The sequence below is a fragment of the Hypanus sabinus genome, chromosome 3 (assembly GCF_030144855.1).
Source record: "Hypanus sabinus isolate sHypSab1 chromosome 3, sHypSab1.hap1, whole genome shotgun sequence".
Classification (NCBI taxonomy): Eukaryota; Metazoa; Chordata; class Chondrichthyes; order Myliobatiformes; family Dasyatidae; genus Hypanus; species Hypanus sabinus.
Window position 1 is genome coordinate 41,395,034 of NC_082708.1, and position 19,561 is coordinate 41,414,594.

The following is a 19,561-nucleotide window of genomic DNA, read 5'->3' on the forward strand; positions in this document are numbered from 1 at the left end:
CTATTTATTGAAATGACTTTTAAAACACTGAAAATTAAGTGAATAAAATACAGCTTTTTTTAATAGTAACAGTTATTATTTTAAAGCACTGAAAATTCTGTTATCCTTCAAGATATTATCATCATCACTCTCCTCCTGCCTGTCTTTATTTCAAAAACGGTAGGAGATGCAGGTCTACTTGTCCTGCTCCTTCTTATTCAATTGTCCCCTGTGCCAAAACTCAACAACGACCAGCACAAGGACAGAACAGTGACAGCGCGCCAGTATGCGGAGCGCGTTATTTGATCTGGAGCGCATTTTTTTATTTTGAGAACGTACGTGCACCTGCGCACTACTCATGTCCATCACTTAACAGAAATGACATGTAACATGTAAGGCTTATTGAAAAAAATATTTTCAAATGCATTTTTTACATAACACAACGAAGAAACTTATTTTGAATTTCAGTGGGAACAGTGTTGTTGGTCTCCCTTTTTAGCCAGCGCATCAAAGTCTGGATTTAGTTTTGTTGTGGTGATTCTCAGGATGGATCTGAGGTGTTGGTCAGTTAACTTGGATCTGTGGCTGGCTTTGTTGATGTTCATGACGCTGAATGCCTGTTCACACAAATAGGTCGAGCCGAACAAAGAGTAAAGCGCAAATGTGGAGTAATACGCTGCACCTCAACAAAGGTCAATGTGTAGCGGTGTAGCAGTGTGCTACATGCAGCGCTAAAATTACGACACGGAGTCGGTAACTGCAGTGGAAGAAAAAACTTTATTTGAAATCCCCAGCCTCACTTTTAAGCCTCCCTCAACCTGCCCCCCTGCGCAGAGGCTCCAAAGCTCTGTGCTCGCAAATCCCCGCAGGCTATCTCCCTTAGCCAGAACGCTGGCTAATTGTGAGCCGGTTCGGATGTGCCAGGAAATGGGTCGCCACAAATGTATATAGGGTGCGTCATCTATTGGGAAAACGCCAGAATTGCGGGGAAAAAACGTTAACAAGGTTTATTAATATAATTTCATCAAGTTCTGCGGGCCGGATTAAAAAGCTTAACAGGCCGCATATGGCCCGCGGGCCGTAGTTTGCCCATGCCTGACATAGAAGGATGACAGGAGATTTGATAGAGGTATACAAAATTATAGATAGCGTAAATGCAAGCAGGCTTTTTCCATTGAGTTTGGGTGGGACTACAACACGTCAGGTTTAAGGGTGAAAGGTGAGAAGTTTAAGGGGAACATGAGGGGAAACTTCTTCATTCAGAGGATCATGAGAGTGTGGAATGAGCTGCCAGCACAGGTGGTCCATGTGAGCTTTAGTTCAATGTTTAAGAGAAGTTGGATCCATGGATGGTAGAGATATAGAGGGTTCTGTTCCCATCGCAGGTTGATGGAAGTAGGCAGTTTAAGTGATTATGGCATGGACTAGATGGGCCGATGGGCCTGTTTCTGTGCTGTGCTTCTTTATGACTCCTATCCAAAGCTCAGTAAAGATCATCAATGCAAAGGAGTGATATAATACGTTCTACCAATACGTTCTAATGTATGCAGCTCCAACAAACTTATCAGGGACAAAATAGCTCATTTTGGGTACCAAGGAGAGTTTATGGTCACTTGAAGGCACCAGATTTTTCTATAGTTCTCAGCTATCAAGATGTTAATAAATTTTTACCAATCATTAAAAGTACATATTGAAATCGTTATATTAAAATCAAAGTTTTAATGGTTGCAGGATTTAACCTTACAAATGATTATATCATCTACTAGCACAAACACACATCTTCCACCACTGGAGCTGTAATTTGCAATGCAGTAACCCACTAACGTTGGGCTCTCTGCAAAACACACAAAATACCGGAGTAACTCAGCAGGCCGGGCAGCATCTGTGGAAAAAAGTGCAGTCGACGTTATGGGCAAGACTGGTCTCCAGCAATTTGTGTGTGTTGCTTGGATTTGCAGATTTTCTCTTGTTAATGTTGAACTCTCTGTTCACTTGTACAAGGGTGGCATCCGAAATACCTTTATCTACAGTGCCCCGGTTCCAAGTACAGTAGGGCAAATGAGTAACTGTCAGAATCTTCCAATGCCTCTTACTCGTCGTTCCTGTTCTGTGTGCCGTCATTGGGCAATGCTTGGTTTTCTCAGTCTCTCCTTTCCGCCTTTCGCTCGGCACGTCCTCTGCGCGGGCGGTACTCCTCTGACTGACTCGGGGCGATTCGGTTCGGATGCTTGGTGCTTGTGAGCGGACACCGACTCACGGATCTGCAGCCGTGAAGCGGACTCAGCCCGAGAAGCCAGGAGGTGAATATAATGAGCGGCCGCTGAGACCGGGGCCTAGAACGGGGGACCGAGCCTCGGGCCCAGAGTTGAGACTGGCCCACGCCAGCTCAATATGGAGCCGAATCCGCGACCAAGTGGCATTCGCCTGCATACGGACTCGAGTCTACTTCATTCAACATTTTAAAGCTCTAAAATGCGAACGGCTTCTCTCCTCACTTTTTTAAATGTTTCTCGTTTAAAATCATTACGTGACGCGTCCCTTGGAGCTTAATAACAAGAATTCGTTGATATTTTGCCGTTGATTAGTTATGCATTTGTTTCGTGTGCGCAATGGTTACTGATTGTCGAGATTGGTATGTCAACAGACTGGCCCCGCTAGGTAGACTGAAGGAATTGGCGTTAAAGTTTTTTTTAAGCAAGCACATTTAAGCACGCTTCTCTACCAAATCCGAATAGTGTTTAAGGATTTATATGCATATTTTCAGGATGGGGAAGCGGGAGGGGGTAAAGTTCAAACTTATAAAACCAGGTACGAGACAATTCCTTGCCCCCCATAGGCACTACTCGACTCACTGATTTTATTCACGAGTTGGGTTTTGCCCTTTTATTTTGCAGCAAACCTTAGGAAATTAAACTCTCCATTGTAAGGGGGGGGGGGGGTAATCGTAAACAAGCTGGAATAGCATGAAATAGGAATGCAAGTGGCATTGTGATTGAGTGATGTGCTTGCTCCCCGAGGGGGGACGGTTTCATCTGGCTGCACAGATCTTGCTATGTGACCAGTGTTAGGTCGCCCTTTATAAACAGGAATAACACCAGTTTTGCATTTTCGTAGGTAATTGATAGGCCAAGATTTTGCCTAGGCAGTCAATGCGAAACGCATAGGTGGCACAAAAGCTACTTGCATGGTGGGCAGTTTAGGAGTCGGTATGCTCATTCTGTCATTTACACTGGGTCTTCCTGTAATGTGGATTCAAGGTACCAAGAGCTGTAGTGAATGCTGTTTCTCCACTTTAAGTTATGGAACAGGGATTCCAACTAGTTTGTAGTGCCATTGAACTTCAGAGAGTCTTTTATCCACATCTTATTGTGACAGGCCTCACTATTAAGTATATGTTTTGGGAATCTGCTATTGGGTCTGTGAATGAGGTAGCTTGCTAGATAGATAGATCTGATAAGAGTGTGGTTGAGGAAAATGCTGGGGCTTGTTGACCCAAGAGAGAGCATTGACAGTGATTCACTGGGCCTGTCAGTGAATTTGGATGATTTTTGAATGTGTCCCTCCAGTGCTTTGAGGTACTTGCTGTAAGTAGTCCAATTCTCAGGGGGAAAAAAACAGAACATAGATTGCTGCTGCTGTGTTCTGTGCTGAATTTAAGGTCTTCATCTCCAAAAACCAATTTCCTATAACATCCCAAGACTTATATTTGTGCTGTAAGGGTGAAGGTGAGTTTACTCCTGAGCTGGGGAGAGATGGTGGGTAGAAAAGGTAAAGGGCCTTGAGAAGAGAGTAAACGATAGGAGAAATGGAAGGGGAGGGGCACACGAGGGAGGTGATGAACAGGGAAGAGGTAAGAGGGGGAGCCAAAATGCAGAATAGAAAAGAGGGAGGAGGAGAAATTACCATAATAAATTTCTCTAACTTAATGCCATTCCATCTTTTTCATTAATATTTTGTCGGTGGACAACAGTATACAGCAGAAAGGTTGATAGACCTTGTTTTGAGGACATTACAAGAAAGATCTATGTTTCAGTGAAGGAATTAATGTTAATTGGTCTATAAATACAGAAGTGTCTTCCTTGCACTGTTTGCTGTTACTGGGGTGACCTTGGTTGAACAGTAATTATTTTATTGTGATTATTGACATGGAATAGGCACTTCGAGCAACCCCAACTTAACCCTAGCCTAACCACAGGACAGTTTACAATGACCAATTAACCTACCAGCCAGTACGTCTTTGGACTGTGGGAGGAAACCGGAACACCCAGAGAAACCCCAGGCAGTCACAGGGAGAACATACAAACTCCTTACAGGCAGCTATGGGAATTGAACCTGAGTTGTTTGGGGAAACTTGTTGGGGAAAAAAATTGTAAAACAGCAGGTGTCTGCAATGAGATTGGATCAATTGTGGTTTGTCATTGCTTACATGCCACCGTGTAGCAAACGTTATGATGATAAACTTTTGCAGGCAACCAAATGTATTACAGTGCTTTCTGTGTCATAGGCTTTAGTGACATGGAAAAAGGCCTTTTGTGCTCCCCAGACTGATGCCAGCACAATAGCACGCTAGCAGTTGCTGTCTCCCAACTCCAGCAGCTTGGTTTCAATCCTCACCTCTGCGACTGTGTGGAGTTTATGTTCTTCTTGTGACTGGATGGGTTTAACATACAGACTGGTATATTAATTGGCTAGTTTAAGTATCCTCTGATGGGTTGGGGAGTGGTCCAAGCCAGAGTTCTGGGGAAATTAAAACCAGATTATTGTAGACTGGGGCTAGATTCAGTCTTTTGACTCTATAACACATACCCAGCTGGTGCATACCCAGCTATTTACTGAGTGAATGGTTAAAGTAGAAGCAGGTAAATTTGGCTACTGCTATCGGCCTTTTTTAATGTCCATTACATCAAAGTGAACATTGAAAGCAGGTAGCAAGTAATCCCCTTGTATCAAAAGTTTTGAAAGTAGTAGCAGAAGTTGTTTCTCTGAAAAATTGATCTTTTGTTGTGCTAATTCTCAACTTAATTATAAACAAAAAGCTCAATTCTGGGAAAATTAAAATACAAGGGGTTTTGATTAGGTAAATATGAGATTAGGTAAACACAGCAGCAGAAGTATTCTCAGGAACTAATTGAAGTGCTAAAGGAGATCCAGTGTGTGCTTAGTTGGATCTTCTAACTAGCACCCACTGCTGAGAATCTCTAGATATTCAGTGCTCAAAAGAATATTACCATCAAGTGTAAAGCTACTTTTAGACTTTTAGCAATCTATTTAGGACTGAACAAATCAAAAACTAGAAGAAAAATTGAGGCCATGATCAAAACCAGGAAATCCAAAGAGTTAAATAAGCTAGGCTCAGTTTGGTTGTAGTCTAGTACAATTCCAGAATTATACTTAATTTTTCCGTAAAGCACATGCTTCAACTGTTAAAGAGAATATATAACTAAAATCTTGTGAATTGCTTGAAGAATTAACCTTTAATAGAGCTGGTGAGAAGCATCAACCCAAATTCACTGAACCCTGAATTGGGTATACTCCAAAATGCAATGAATCTAGAGGCAGGAAAGGTCAGAAACATTGTGCAGGTTACAGAAAATAAGAGAATCAGCCTAAGTTTAAGTGTTCCTCTAATTCTAAATGTATTCTTCCAAAAAAGTAAACAGAATAGGTAAATTGGTTATGAACTCTAATTATTACCTTTGGGTGTATCGTGTAAACTACAGGGTTCAACTAGTGCTTGTAGATGGCAAACTGCAACAAGCCTCTAATGAAAGTAACGATTTTGAGATTTGCACCTCAAGAATATATCCGGATGTTGAAGGGTGTTAAAGAAATTTAATTTTGCAAATAATGCTTTCTGGGGAAAACAAATTTTAATATTGTAATTAGTGAAATTAGACAGTGGGGAGAGTTGTCATCTTGCATTGATGGAACACAAAATTTAGGAATTGAGCCACCTGCGAGGAACCAGTGGAGAAAATCACTGATCTAAATGCAGTACTTCCAGAAAGATGCAACACACTAAGTACTGGAGGAACTCAGAAGATATAGCAGCATCTGTGAAGGGCAATAAGCAGTTTTGAGCAGAGACCCTTCATTAGGACTGGGAAGGAAAAGGGAGGAAGCCAGAATAAGGTGGTGAGGGGGAGGGAGGAGTAAAAGCTGGCAAGTGAAAGTAAAACTAGGCAAAAGGGAAAGTGGGTGGGTGGAGAGAGAAGCTGGGAAGTTTTAGGTGGAAGAGGTAAAGGGCTGACACTTTGAGAAGGGTGAGGGATGAGAAGTTACCAGAATTTGGAGAAAGCAATGTTCATGCTATCAGTTTGGAGGCTACCCAGACAGAAATCGCGGTGTTACTCCCCCCAGTCTGAGTGGTCTCATTACGGCAGTTCGAGGCAGCCATGGACCGACATGTCAGAAGCAGAAAGAATAAATAAAATGGGTGGCCACCAGGAAATGCTACCTTTTGTGCCAGATGGTTAAGGTGCTCAAAGAAGCCTCTTTTCTGGCTTCCCTATTACCCCTTCTCACCTGCCCATCACCTTCCTGTGGTGTTCTCCTCCCCCCACCCTTTGTCCCAACTCTATCAGGTTCCTTTGGTCCTTTACCTCTTTCACCTACCACCTCCCATCTGACTCCATTCCTCCCCCCACCTGGTTTCACCCATCACTTGCTAGCTTGTACTGCTTCCCCATTCCCAACTTATTCTGCCTTCTTACTTCTCCCATTCTAGTGCTGATGAAGGGTCTCAGCCCAAAATGTTGACTGCTTATTCCCCTCCATAGGAATTACCTGAGTTGAGTTCCTTGTTTTGGAAATCCAGCACGTGCAGAATCTCATGTTTATTCTTTCAGAGTATTAATTCTGAATTATTGTAGCAAAGAATCTGACACAGCCTAGAGCTTAACAGATTATTGATTTCACATAATACAACTCCATAAGCTAGTGCTCAAGTTCCCTATTCAGGACATGAAACTGCAATCTTTTGTCGCTGAAACAGTCACTGGAGAGACTTTGCTGGTGTATGTGAAGTAGTGTCTGTATTTGACAAAATGAGGCAGGCATCATATGGAGACCTTTTCAGAGGAAGAGGTCTGCTCAACAACATTGTTTGTGCTAAAGATAGGACAATTCCATATTGACAATGCATCCATTATGCTTCCTTTGAACTACACACAAATGTCATGGCTCCCGCTTCACACCCACACCATAGTCACCAAAATCCATTTTAATCAGCATTGTCCGGTCTTCCCATTAACTGTGACTCACGACTTTTAGGAACCCATTGTTCAGAGCTGTGTCTTAAATTTAATCTAGTCTACATTCAGATTTGAAAATTAGTGACTGAAGTTCTTTGCTACCTAATAACCCCCAAAATCAACCACAAAGCAAAGTGCAGTTTCCTATCAAACCCAAATACATGGGGTGATTGATATGTTCATGGCCTAAGATAGAAGGAGTCCATTTTAGAAAACCTAGCACATTTATTTTTCAACAGAGTCCCCTCCTACATTTACACACTTGGTCCAGCGGTCGTGGAGCATATGGAACTTAGACCTCCAGGAAGTGTCCACAACAGGAGTGATTGATAAGTTTGTGTTCTAAGGTAGAAGGAGATGAGTTGTACAGCTTTCGTTACATGCACATGCAGTTCAACACTTCGAGTGATTATGCAGAAAGTTTGAAGTTAACTCATCAGGGTGATTGATAAGTTCATGGCCTAGGGTAAAAGGAGATGTTATTAACTAAGGGGACTATGTTGAAAAATGTGCTAGGTTTTCTAAAATTGACTCCTCCTACCTTAGGCCACAAACATATCAATCACCCCTCAATTTAAAAATTACTGCACTTATATTGGCATTATAAGTACTTATTCATTTTCTCTGTATTGTCTTTCAGGATGGCTGCAAGTTACATAAGGAAATTTGCTTTCCAAATTCTACAAAATAAAACTGGTCAGTACTTTTGTACTAAGAATGCAAGACATTTTCATAGTTTATCTGTACAAACAGCAACAATGATTCCCCCATTCAGCTGTATCATACCCAACTGGAAACAAGCTTGGTGGATACCACCTCACAGAACCTTCACAACAGCTGGTGAAAACGAACCAGAGGCAGTGCAACACAAGACAAAAAAGCATCCAAGAGCCAGAACAACAATAGGAAGCGTTGGTAGAAAAATTAGTCACCGCATCATCCATGTAATAGATGAAAATGGAGAAAATCTAGGACATCTGCACAGAGCCAATGTTATTCGTATGATGGATGAGCGTGATATTAAGATTGTGCCTCTCAATGAAAATGCAGATCCTCCAGTATATAAACTAATGACAGGAAAACAGATCCATGAGGAACAACTGAAACTCAGAGACAAACAAAAGAACAAACTCAGAACTGGTATGTAAGAGGTCATACTGTTTCTCATGAGACTTCTTTCACCAAAGCCTTAGAGTACTTCTGGGGTCCATGGACCCCTTGCTTAATGGCAAGGCTCCTGTGGTATAAAAATTGTTTAGAACTGAACATCTGATTCTATTCTTTCTATGATTCAGTCACTGGACTTGCTGTCCATTGGAATCACTGGAAAATTTAATTGGCATTGTTGAAACATGGAGAATTCCCTTGCAGTACAAAATGTTTCTATGAGCTCAAGTAACCAGGTTCTAAAGGAAAACAAATGCCAAGCTATTTGCCTTGTTGATAAATTAGTGCCCAGAATCTGTATTGCCATCCAGTGGGCAGAATGCAGAAGTGTCACATTACTGGGGAAAATTCTTTAAGCTGTCAATTGTAGACTCAATATAATTAGGAAAAAACATATGAACTGCCTGTTGGCATTGATCTTCTGAACAAAGACATGAAAAGCAAAATACCGCAGCTGTTAGGAATCCGAAATAATTCAGGTATGCAGGTTTGTCAAAAATGTCATAAGACATCCACCCACTAAACAAATGCAGGAAGAATATGGGTTTTGAATGTGTTGTCTAGGTGGGAAAAGCAAATAGTTAACTTCATTTTCTGTTTTCTTTTTAATGTCATAGTTTGCCAAATTAAGGAACAAAATTTCTCAGCTGATATTGCAAAGCATGACCTTCAAACGAAAATTAAACATATCCAGCAGTGGCTTGAGAAGCACCACCATGTTCAAATTACTGTTCGAAAAGGAGCTGCTACAGATAAACCAGATGAAATGGTAAGACTATGCACCTGAGTGACAAAACTGATTAACTCTATTATGCCACTGTTGACCACAGATCAAAGATGCCTAAGATCCTTTGTATTGCTGTTAAGGTTTCAATTAATTTTGTAAAAATTTTAGAATCATTTGCAATCCACTATTTTGCATGGAATGCAGAGAATGGTATTAAATGTAATAGACCTTAATTGACAATCTACAAAGCTGTGTAGAATTAAGATGGCAAATGTGATGCAATAATTAATGCATAGAGCATGTATACTTGTTTGATATATATTCAAATGCAAAGCTATGCATTACTAGATTCAGGTGTACAATACATATTAGTCCCAAGACCATTTTTTATTTGAAGGACTTGAATGTGCTTGATTTCAGAGAATGATCAGACCCAAAGATAAATAACCACCAACTATTTATTACAACACTCATGTTTTTTCCTTTATTAAATAAAATTTCTGATTTTTTTTTACAATTGTTAGGAGTTGTGGTTTTTTGATTGTTGTATATACATAGCGTAACATTTTACCTAACTGATTTTGACTGTACTTTTTTTTTTACTGCTGTTTATGTTTTTTGTATTATTTGTTTGCTAAACTTCTCCTCTGATTTGTATATTCTTTACTGGAAAAAAAACTAAAAAATTGAAAAATGAAATGAAGGATTTGCAAGGATCCTTAGGCCTATAATAAGCACAATGATACAACGAACTGCATAGAGTTTGCTTAGCCATAGAGCACTACAGTAGAAACAGGCTCTCTGGCCCATCAAGTTTGTACCATCCTGGTTTCCTTCTCTCATCCATGGACATATCCAAACTTCTTAAATCTTACACTTGAACTCACATCTACCACTTCAGCAGGCAGCTCATTCCATAATCAGACCACCCTGAGTGAAGTTGCCCTGAGATTCCCCTTGATTATTTCACTTTTCACCTAACCTGTGACCTCTAGTTCTAGTCTCACCAACCTGGGGGGGGGGGGGACCCTGCATGCATTTACTCATCTATATCCCTCAATTATTTATACCTCAAGATCCTTCCACATTTTCCTTTGCTCCATGGAATAAAGTCTTAACTTATTCAACCTTTTTGTATCACTCAGTTCCTCAAATCCTGACATCTGTAAATTTTGTCTGCATCCTTTCAAGCTCTGTTTTCTTTTGGGTAAGCAGATGACCAGAACTGCAAATAATCTAAATCTGGCCTCACAAACATCTTATACAAATTCAATATAACATCCCAATTTGTTCAATGGTACCCCCCACCCCACCTCTGAGTGAGGCTGTTCTGCTCGGCCTTATGAGTTTTCATATAAGAGATTCACTGTACTAATTCTGAAAGAAACAATTTTCAGTATATGCATAAGCTCTTAGCTACCCATGGGGAATTGACTGCAATGCAAAGTTTAAAAACTCCATTACATTTCAAGAACTTTACTTAAGTCTAGAGGTTTTTTTTATTAAGTTGTAATTCATCTAATTTGAATAGTATGTACTGCAGTTTTTCCTAACTCTATACATTAATCTCAAAAGGAATTGCTGCTGGATCAGATTGTTCAGTCCATGCCAGACAAGGCTACCTACATGTCCAGACCAAAGATCATTAAAGAAGGGAAAGCTGTTGTGTGTGTTCTGCGGCATCTATCTGAAAAAGAAATCAAACTGAAACAAAAGGAAAGCTGAATTGACTACTTAAAAGGTATAAGCTTTGAAACTTTGATAGAAATTATTTCAGTTGAATAGCTTGTTCACTGTATTTATTATGCTTTGGTTCAAAGCTGTGCAAATACCTAACATTAGATTAATAAAAATACATAAGAACACATTCCTTCTCAGATATGTGCATGTTGATAGAAAATTGATCAGACTGGTTCAAACGTGAATTAAGATCATTTGGGTCAAGTGCAACAATTAACTAGCAGCAATGCAACTGAAAGAAAACAGTCAAAAAGTAAATGTTGCTGAAACAGAAAGAGGGACCATTTGGTATTATGGTAAAACCAGATTTTCCAAAATAGCCATGACAAAGTAACAGGAAATAAATGATGCTAAGAAGCACATGCATGAGAGGGCGGAAAAATACTGAACTGAACTTCAGATTATTTTTTAAAGGCAAATCCAAGTATCACCAGCATTACATTGAAATTATTCACAAGATTTTTCCATGGATGGAGTGCCTCGAAGCCAATCTTTAGTCTTCACAGTTTCAACACCCCGTTGCAGAAGTTAAAACACTTTGAAATACTATGAAGTTCACATATCAATGTGACATACATTTTAAGTCTAATGTTTCTTTCATTGTAATATTGTGAACATTAGCTACCAAAGGCTCCATCAGCTCAGTTTTGTTCTTTATTTCTGACATCTTGGCCTTTTCAAGCATTTCAGATAAGATCACCATGGCCACAGCAGGTTGTTTCCTGGGAGGAATATATCCAGCAAGACGAGATGCAAGACTACGCTTGGGACGTCGCTGTTTTGCCTGTGGGAAATGATGCAAACTTCATTCTATTAAACAGTTTTCTTCTCAGAGATTGTTCTAGCCATTGTGCTGCATGCATCAAATACAAATGGAAGTTTTAAAACATTCTTATTTTGAAAAAATGACATCTGGTATCAACAAATAAGTAGTGAAAGGTAATTTTGCCCTAAGCTTTACCAGTTGAAGATTTTTTTTTTACAACTCTGCCACACCAAGTTATTATCAGTAAAATTAATGTTAGTGTAAATAGAAATAGCAGACAACAAGGGTCTGTCAATTAGATAATGAAGTTTTAGGACCTCAGTGAAAATGCAAAAGTACTTTTGCAATTCTGGTGAAGGAATATGCGATTTGATTAGGCTGAAAATTTTGAAATCATTTTAAATAAAGCCAGTGATCAACTATGTTGAAATTGCAGTTGTTATGAGACAAAAATTGAGTGCTCTGCAAGAACTTAGAGAAATAGAGGACTATGGATAACCCTAGGTAATTTCTGAAGTAAGTACATGTTCAGCACAGTTTTGTGGGCTGAAGGGCCTGTATTGTGCTGTAGGTTTTCTGTGCTAACTAAAACACTGAAAATTCATGCATTACTTGCTCAGGACATACACATCTCATTGATAGCTCTTTCACGAATACAATGAGGCATTAGATCTCTCTTCCTTTACTTGCACCTGCAGTGGTGAAAGTTGGTGTTCACAAGTTCCAAGAATGAATGGATCACCATTTGTACAAAATTTCAATTAAACACTAAATTATCCGCATGCAGTTACTTCTTAGTTCCCAATATATTTACAAAACACACAACTGAATAAAAATGCAACATGTACCTTTAATTTCTGTTTTTTAGGGTCATGGACAACAGAATGGCGGTCCAAACTTTGCTGCAAGAGAAAAAGCAGTAGTATTATTTTAAGTATCTTACACCATTGATCTATTCAAAGCATGTATGGCAATTAAAGGGAATATGCCACATTTATAAAGTGGCCAAACATAAACATTTTCTACATTTTGCAGATTGTGCACAGACTCTAGAACTTACAACTACTTTTAAATCTGAACTAACACAGCAATATTAATGCTCACATCTACAGTTAAGCTGCTATGTAGAATCATTTACAGCATTAACAATTAAAGGTTTCCACTACATGCAAATATAGATTGTCCAACTAGTGACAACGTAGCACCACCTTATCTTAAGAAATGCAATGGGTCAGTTGGAGAAAGTGGCAGTAAAGAAACACTTTGGGCACAGTAATATAATTAACTTACAAGGAACGCACAGAAAGGGGAAAGGCTAGCTATCGAGTTGAAAGTCCTAATTTGGGGCAAAGGCAATTTTGATAGCACAAGAGGGGTTCTGGCAGAAGTAAACTGGATACCGATATTTTGAAGGTAAAACTCTGCTGTAGGTATGAGGAAAGTTTTCCAATCCTATAATAGGATATGGGAAGGTGCAAAGTTGGGCAGATTACTGGCAAATGGAATTCAGTCCAGACAAGTGCAAGATCATGCAGTTTGAGAAGTCAAATGGGGGTATCACTTTCGTTAAATGGCTAGTAAGGTTGATGAATAGAGAGACCCAGTTGTCTCATGGCAATACAGACAAATCAAATGATGGTCTTCATTAGGTTGGGCCACAGTATATAAAATATGGATATTACATTCCAAACCAGAGGGAATATCATACACATTTTACGTGCACGACTGGTCACCACACTATAAAAATGAGATTGCACTGGAGAATGCAGAGGACATTCACTAGGATGCTGCCTGGACAGGAGCACTTTAGTACGGGGAGAAATCAGACAAGCTGATCTCACCTAGTGTGAAAGAGCCAGGGATGATCTGATAGAGGAATGCAAGAGACACAGGCAATCAGAATCATTCTCTCCCTGGTGGAATCAGATACAATCTCTACTTACAAGAGACACGTATTCAGACAGGCAACGTGGCCAAGGCAAGGCATATTGGTATAAAGACATAACGCAAGCAAATTAGAGTGTAGACCAGCAAAAAGAGTATGAATGGATATTTTTTTTAAATTTGAAATGTAAAAAACTTACTTTCATGGAAAAAGCTTTCTTACAGTCAGGATGTTCACAAACAAAATTCCGCTGTTGCTCATGAAATGAGAGAATATGGCTTTGCAGGTTGAAAGATGTAGTATAAGTTCTCTCACAGCTCTCTCTGGGACATCGAAAGACTTCCCTTTCTTCAGCATGAATTTTAAGGTGTGCTTGAAGAGTGTCTTTCCGTTTAAATTTCTTACCACACTCACTACAAATAAAGGGTTCTAAAAATAAATACATACAAAATTGTCATTCTTGCACTACATTTCACGTGGATGAGTTATTCTAGTGAGCTATATGATATGCAAGCATGCATTAGCTAGCAGCATAATGCTTTATCTTAATGAAAGTGATCTATAATCAACAAATTCTGAAACTAGGTACTGTTTCCCTTCAAAATATTTTAAAGAATACCTTTCTAACAACATTATTAAGATTTTGTAATAATTGAAATTCAAAACAAAAAATGCTGGTAAAATGAAATAACAGATAATGCTGGAGCTTTCAACAGGTAAGACTGCATCTGCGATCATGAAAGATTTCAGGTCAAATCCTTTATCAAAACTGGGAAAAGGACAAGTTACAGGCTGTCCTCAGGTTAAGAATGCTGGACCTATAAATGGCCCTACATACAAACAAGCTCTGTAATATTAGAAAACTCCAACACACCATACATTCTTTTTCTACAATTGGAACAACGAATTCATCTAAGAATTTAGTAATAGTTCTTTATCAGTCTTATGTGCTTTTGATGGCATTCGTTTCAATACCATGGAGGTATGATTTCCATTTAAAGTGATTTCTCCGCACTTTCCTGCGGTGCATAAAATTTGACTTACGGCGGTCTCTAGAAACAGAACACATTCATTATCCAAGGACAGGCTGCAGAGTTTGCAGGAGGGATGTATGGGAGAAAGGGATCTAATAGAGCGAGGCCAGGCGTCAGGAGCACAAGAGTGAACACAGCTGGCTAGATTCAATTCTTACTCAGGCTTCCTCCCTCAACTCTATAGTACAGGGAACCTTTTTTATGCCACGGAACCCCTTCATTAACCAAGGTGTCAAAGGACTTCACATTGGGAACCCCTGCTCTAGTATATTGGTGCTTCCATTACTATTAATTAGCAAATGGAAAATTCATTACTTTTACTATGGAGCTCTGTCTATTGATCAAGCAGCAAAGAATTGTGACAAAAATACATTACAAGCCCACAATTACCTCAACCATACACAATCCCAACCAGACTCCTTTAAGCAGTTTATTTATTTTACCAGTTTCTCACATCTACAGTTGAAGTCATTAAAACTCATTGTTTAACCACTCCACTGATTTCATATTAGCAAACTATAGTTTTGGCAAGACATTGAGGACATCTACTTTGTGCATGACGAGTAATTTTTCCAACTTTTTTTTTAAAAAAATTGCACTTTTAATTGACTATATCACAATTCCAGTGGGTGAGAGGTTTACTAACAAAATCAAAAGAAATCAGCCAAGACCTCAGAAAAGTAAAATTGTGGACCTCCACAAGTCTGGTTCATCCTTGGGAGCAATTTCCAAATGCCTGAAGATACCACGTTCATCTGTACAAACAATCGTACGCAAGCATAAACACCATGGGACCACGCAGCCGTCATACCGCTCAGGAAGGAGATGCATTCTGTCTCCTAGAGATGAACGTACTTTGGAGCGAAAAGTGCAAATCAATCCCAGAACAACAGCAAAGGACCTTGTGAAGATGCTGGAGGAAACAGGTAGACAAATATCTATATCCAGAGTAAAACGAGTCCTATTATCAAAATAACCTGAAAGGCTGTTCAGCAAGGAAGAAGCCACTGCTCCAAAACTGCCATAAAAAAGCCAGTCTACAGTTTGCAAGTGCACATGGGGACAAAGATCTTACTTTCTGAAGAAATGTCCTCTGAGCTGATGAAACAAAAATTGAATTGTTTGGACATAATGACCATTGTTATGTTTGGAGGGGAAAGGGTGAGGCTTGCAAGCCGAAGAACACCAACCCAACCGTGAAGCATGGGGTGGCAGCGTCATGTTGTGGGGGTGTTTTGTTGCAGGAGGGACTGGTGCACTTCACAAAACAGATGGCATCATGAGGAAGGAAAATTATGTGGATATTTTGAAGCAACATCTCAGACATCAGCCAGGAAGTTAAAGCTCAGTCGCAAATGGGTCTTCCAAATGGACAATGACCCCAAGCACACCTCCAAAGTTGTGGCAAAATTGCTTAAGGACAACAAAGTCAAGGTATTGGAGTGGCCATCACAAAGCCCTGATCTCAACCCGATCGAAAATTTGTGAGCAGAACTGAAAAAGCATGTGCGAGCAAGCAGGCCTACAAACCTGGCTCAGTTACCAGTTCTGTCTGGAGGAATGGAACAAAATTCCAGCAACTTATTGTGAGAAGCTTATGGAAGGCTACCCAAAACACTTAACCCGAGTTAAACAATTTAAAGGCAATGCTACCAAATACTAACAAAGTGTATGTAAACTTCTAGCCCATTGGGAATGTGATGAAAGAAATAACAGCTGAAATAAATCATTCTCTACTATTATTCTGACATTTCACATTCTTAAAATAGTGATCCTAACTGACCTAAGACAGAGAATGTTTTCTAGGATTAAATGTCAGGAATTGTGAAAAACTTCTGTATGTAAACTTCTGACTTCAACTGTATATTTATTCCAATACAAATTCCTCTGAAATAGTTTCTTTCCTGAAAAGATGGCTTTCACCCTACCACAGCTGATAAAGCCCTTGAATGAATATGCTCCTGCCTCTCACCCAAGGTTCTCTTTTTAAAATGCCCTCTTAAACAAACAAATAATGGCCTTTTGTCTGTTCAAGATATTAGTTGTATTGTTGTTTCATATTACCTGAAGAAACATACTGTACATAGTTTTCCATGATCCTTTCTGAAGTTCTTTTAAGGTGATGATTTATAAATACAACCCTTTATCCCATGTTCTCACCTTGCAACGTTCTTTCCAAACACATCATAGTGAGAGCATGGTTTAAAGGCTGAAATTAGAAACCGGATAAACAAAATGAGTTTGTTTAACTCACCTAATTTGTGATTCCTGTGATCTTAAGTTGTCTAAGCTTTAGCTTCATAGTTAATAAATTGAAATACAGTAGATTCGAGTTAATTGGGCCTTCGATTAATCAGGACAGCAGCTTCCTTGTGACAGCTCTCACAGAACAAAAGCTAATCCAGAAAATTGCCAGGTTCCTTCATCTATTTGGGACACCATTCCACTTAATTGGGACAGGAGACTGCTGTTGAACAGTTTCTAACAAGCGTTAGTCATGTGCACTTGTGTGGCCATTAGGCACTACAGCATGCTTAAAGCAAGTAGATTTTCCCAATAGTGTCAGTTGCGTGGATTCATAATGAGGGGATTTTTGTCGCTGAGTGCTGGTGAGAAATAAGCAGTATTATAATTCAAACTGTTCGGCTCGCGGCCGTTTCAAGCATTCAGGCTTAAAGATGCCAGAGACAGCTGGAAGTGAAAAGGAAACAATTTCACTACTTCAATAAGTTAGAAACCTTGAAGTATTTGAAGGTATTGACAATCATCTTGGACGTTACAATGCAATTTTCAAAAGCAGTGTATAAAGTCAGTCCATTATCTGCATTAGACGCCTGCACTGATTTTTTTCATTTAGTCAAAATACTACAGCATACGCTGGATCAATTCCTCGTCAATATTCACTTAGGACCCAATACAGCTTTATTATTAGTATTCTAATTTGTACTGTAAATATATAACATGTTATTCAGTTTTGTCTTTTTTTTATTCCTTTTTAGCCATTTCCGTGAAACTTCAGCTAATTCGGCAGCTGCTTAATTGGGCCAAAACATTACTGGTCCCAATGTGTCCCAATTAACCAGAATCCACTGTACAATGTTTCTTGATCAGGCAAATAATAGGACAATAACACTAGACCAGAAAAATATTACATTTGATATTGGCAATGTTGTCACCTCTACATTGGAGAAACTAAACAAACTAAACACAGTTATTCTTTGCATAACTCCCATGTTGAGTCCAAAGGATGACCACAAACTTTCAGTTACCAGACACTAATGCATCACATCTGTTTATGGCCAACTGCATTGTTATAGAGGCCCACAGCACTTTACAGGAACACAACCTGTCATGTTATTACACACGTTAACCATTAGCACTTCAAACATCTCTACTGCAGACTTCAATTATTTCTTACTTATTTCAGTTAATTATTCCACATGGCTAGATTCAAGAGAAAAAAATTCAGACTATTGCAACTCTCAGCAGAGAACCAACTTCACGCCCTACTTGTATTAAATAGAAGGCAATGCAGATTATACAAATAATATAGACATGTCTATATAATGAAGGCTAATTAGTTGATACTCATGTGATTACCTTTGTGTTGCTTCTGCTTGTGACTAAGTAACTCTGTCCAAGTTTTTCCAATAAATGAACAACATTCCACTTTGCATGCATAACCTGAAAATGAAAATAATTTCAATTGATAAAAACTTGCAACTACAAATAATTACAAAGATAGACATTTTTCATTGCTGCTGCCAGTGTGATAAAAGTTTTCAGTTTAACAATCACTGGCTCAGAGAAAAAAAATTCTGTATGAAAAGTGTGCCTACAGACAAGGTAAAACTTCATTATATACAATGAACTATTTCTTCATTAAAATAATTGTACTGTAATTTTCAATTTTAAAATCATTCTTTTGACAATGCTGGTCTAACACAAATCTTGAGTAGCAAAATGAACTGTTCCCATTTAGAGAATATCTAATTTTATTCAAACTTAGTTGCTGATATTATAATAAAACCAGTAAATCTCTTTGCAAGAATATTGGATTTAATGGAGAAGGCATCTTGGACAGCTTATCAGAATCACGTTTAATATCACCAGTATGTGATGTGAAATTTGTAAACTTAGCAGCAGCAGTTCAATGCAATACATAATCTATCACAGAGAAAAAAAATAAACAAGTAAATCAATTACATATATTTAATAGATTAAATGTACAAAAACTGTATATTTAAAAAAAGTGAGATAGTGTCCAAAGATTCAATGTCCATTTAGGAATGGCAGAGGTGAAGAAGTTGTTCCTGAATCGCTGAGTGTGTGCCTTCAGGCTTCTGTACCTCCTACCGGATGGTAACAGTGAGAAAAGGGCATGCCCTGGGTGCTGGAGGTCCTTAATAATGGACTCTGCCTTTCTGAGACACTGCTCCCTGAAGATGTCCTGGGTATTTTGTAGGTTAGTACCCAAAATGGAGCTAACTTATCGGCAAGGACATATTTGTAGAGTTTAGGAATAAAAAAGCTGCTTATACTCTACATGACGAGATTATACTACTTCTACTAAGGTTGATGAATTAGCACACAAGAGGAAGATTGAAACCTAGGCTGAGTGGTGTATTAACAACAACCTCTCACTAAATATCAGTAAGATCAAGGAACTGATTGTAGATTTCAGGAGAGAGAAACCAGAGGTCCATGAGCCAGTAATTATCAGAGATCAGAGGTGGAGAGGGCCAGCAAAATCAAGTTCCTGGGTGTCAATATCTCATAGGAACTGTCCTGGACACATCATATAAACATTATTGCCAAGAAAGCATGACAGCACCTCTACTTCCTCAGGAGTCTGCAGAGGTTTGGCATGTCATCGAAAACCCCGGCAAGCTTCTATAGATGTGTGGTGGAAAGTGTGCTGACTGGCTGCTTTACACCAGTCTGGTATGGGAACACCAATGCCTTTGAGCAGAAAATCCTACAAAAGGTAGTGGATTCTGCCCAGTACCT

The 19,561-nt window shown here is 39.1% G+C and overlaps 2 protein-coding genes across 3 annotated transcripts in view; one reads left to right on the plus strand and one right to left on the minus strand.

Moving 5' to 3' along the window:
* The window catches only part of mtif3 (mitochondrial translational initiation factor 3), a 22,256-nt gene continuing 2,695 nt past the window's right edge, over positions 1 to 19,561 (plus strand). The window contains exons 1-5 of one of the 2 annotated variants that reach the window (XM_059964144.1): positions 3 to 2,279; positions 7,873 to 8,372; positions 9,017 to 9,168; positions 10,702 to 10,867; positions 11,549 to 11,700. In XM_059964144.1, coding sequence (XP_059820127.1) covers positions 7,874 to 8,372; positions 9,017 to 9,168; positions 10,702 to 10,851 — 801 coding nt within the window. In that variant the 5' untranslated portion in view covers positions 3 to 2,279; position 7,873 and the 3' untranslated portion in view covers positions 10,852 to 10,867; positions 11,549 to 11,700. Of the gene's footprint in view, positions 2,280 to 7,872; positions 8,373 to 9,016; positions 9,169 to 10,701; positions 10,868 to 11,548; positions 11,701 to 19,561 lie in introns of those variants that run through there. The other variant, XM_059964145.1, reaches the window with a different exon arrangement.
* The window catches only part of LOC132391235 (transcription factor IIIA-like), a 22,526-nt gene continuing 13,817 nt past the window's right edge, over positions 10,853 to 19,561 (minus strand). Inside the window, exons 6-9 of the mRNA XM_059964143.1 lie at positions 18,152 to 18,235; positions 13,717 to 13,946; positions 12,481 to 12,534; positions 10,853 to 11,650 (exon numbers count right to left, since the gene is read on the minus strand). Of these exons, the coding sequence (XP_059820126.1) occupies positions 11,429 to 11,650; positions 12,481 to 12,534; positions 13,717 to 13,946; positions 18,152 to 18,235 (590 nt within the window). The 3' untranslated portion in view covers positions 10,853 to 11,428. The remainder of the gene's footprint in view (positions 11,651 to 12,480; positions 12,535 to 13,716; positions 13,947 to 18,151; positions 18,236 to 19,561) is intronic.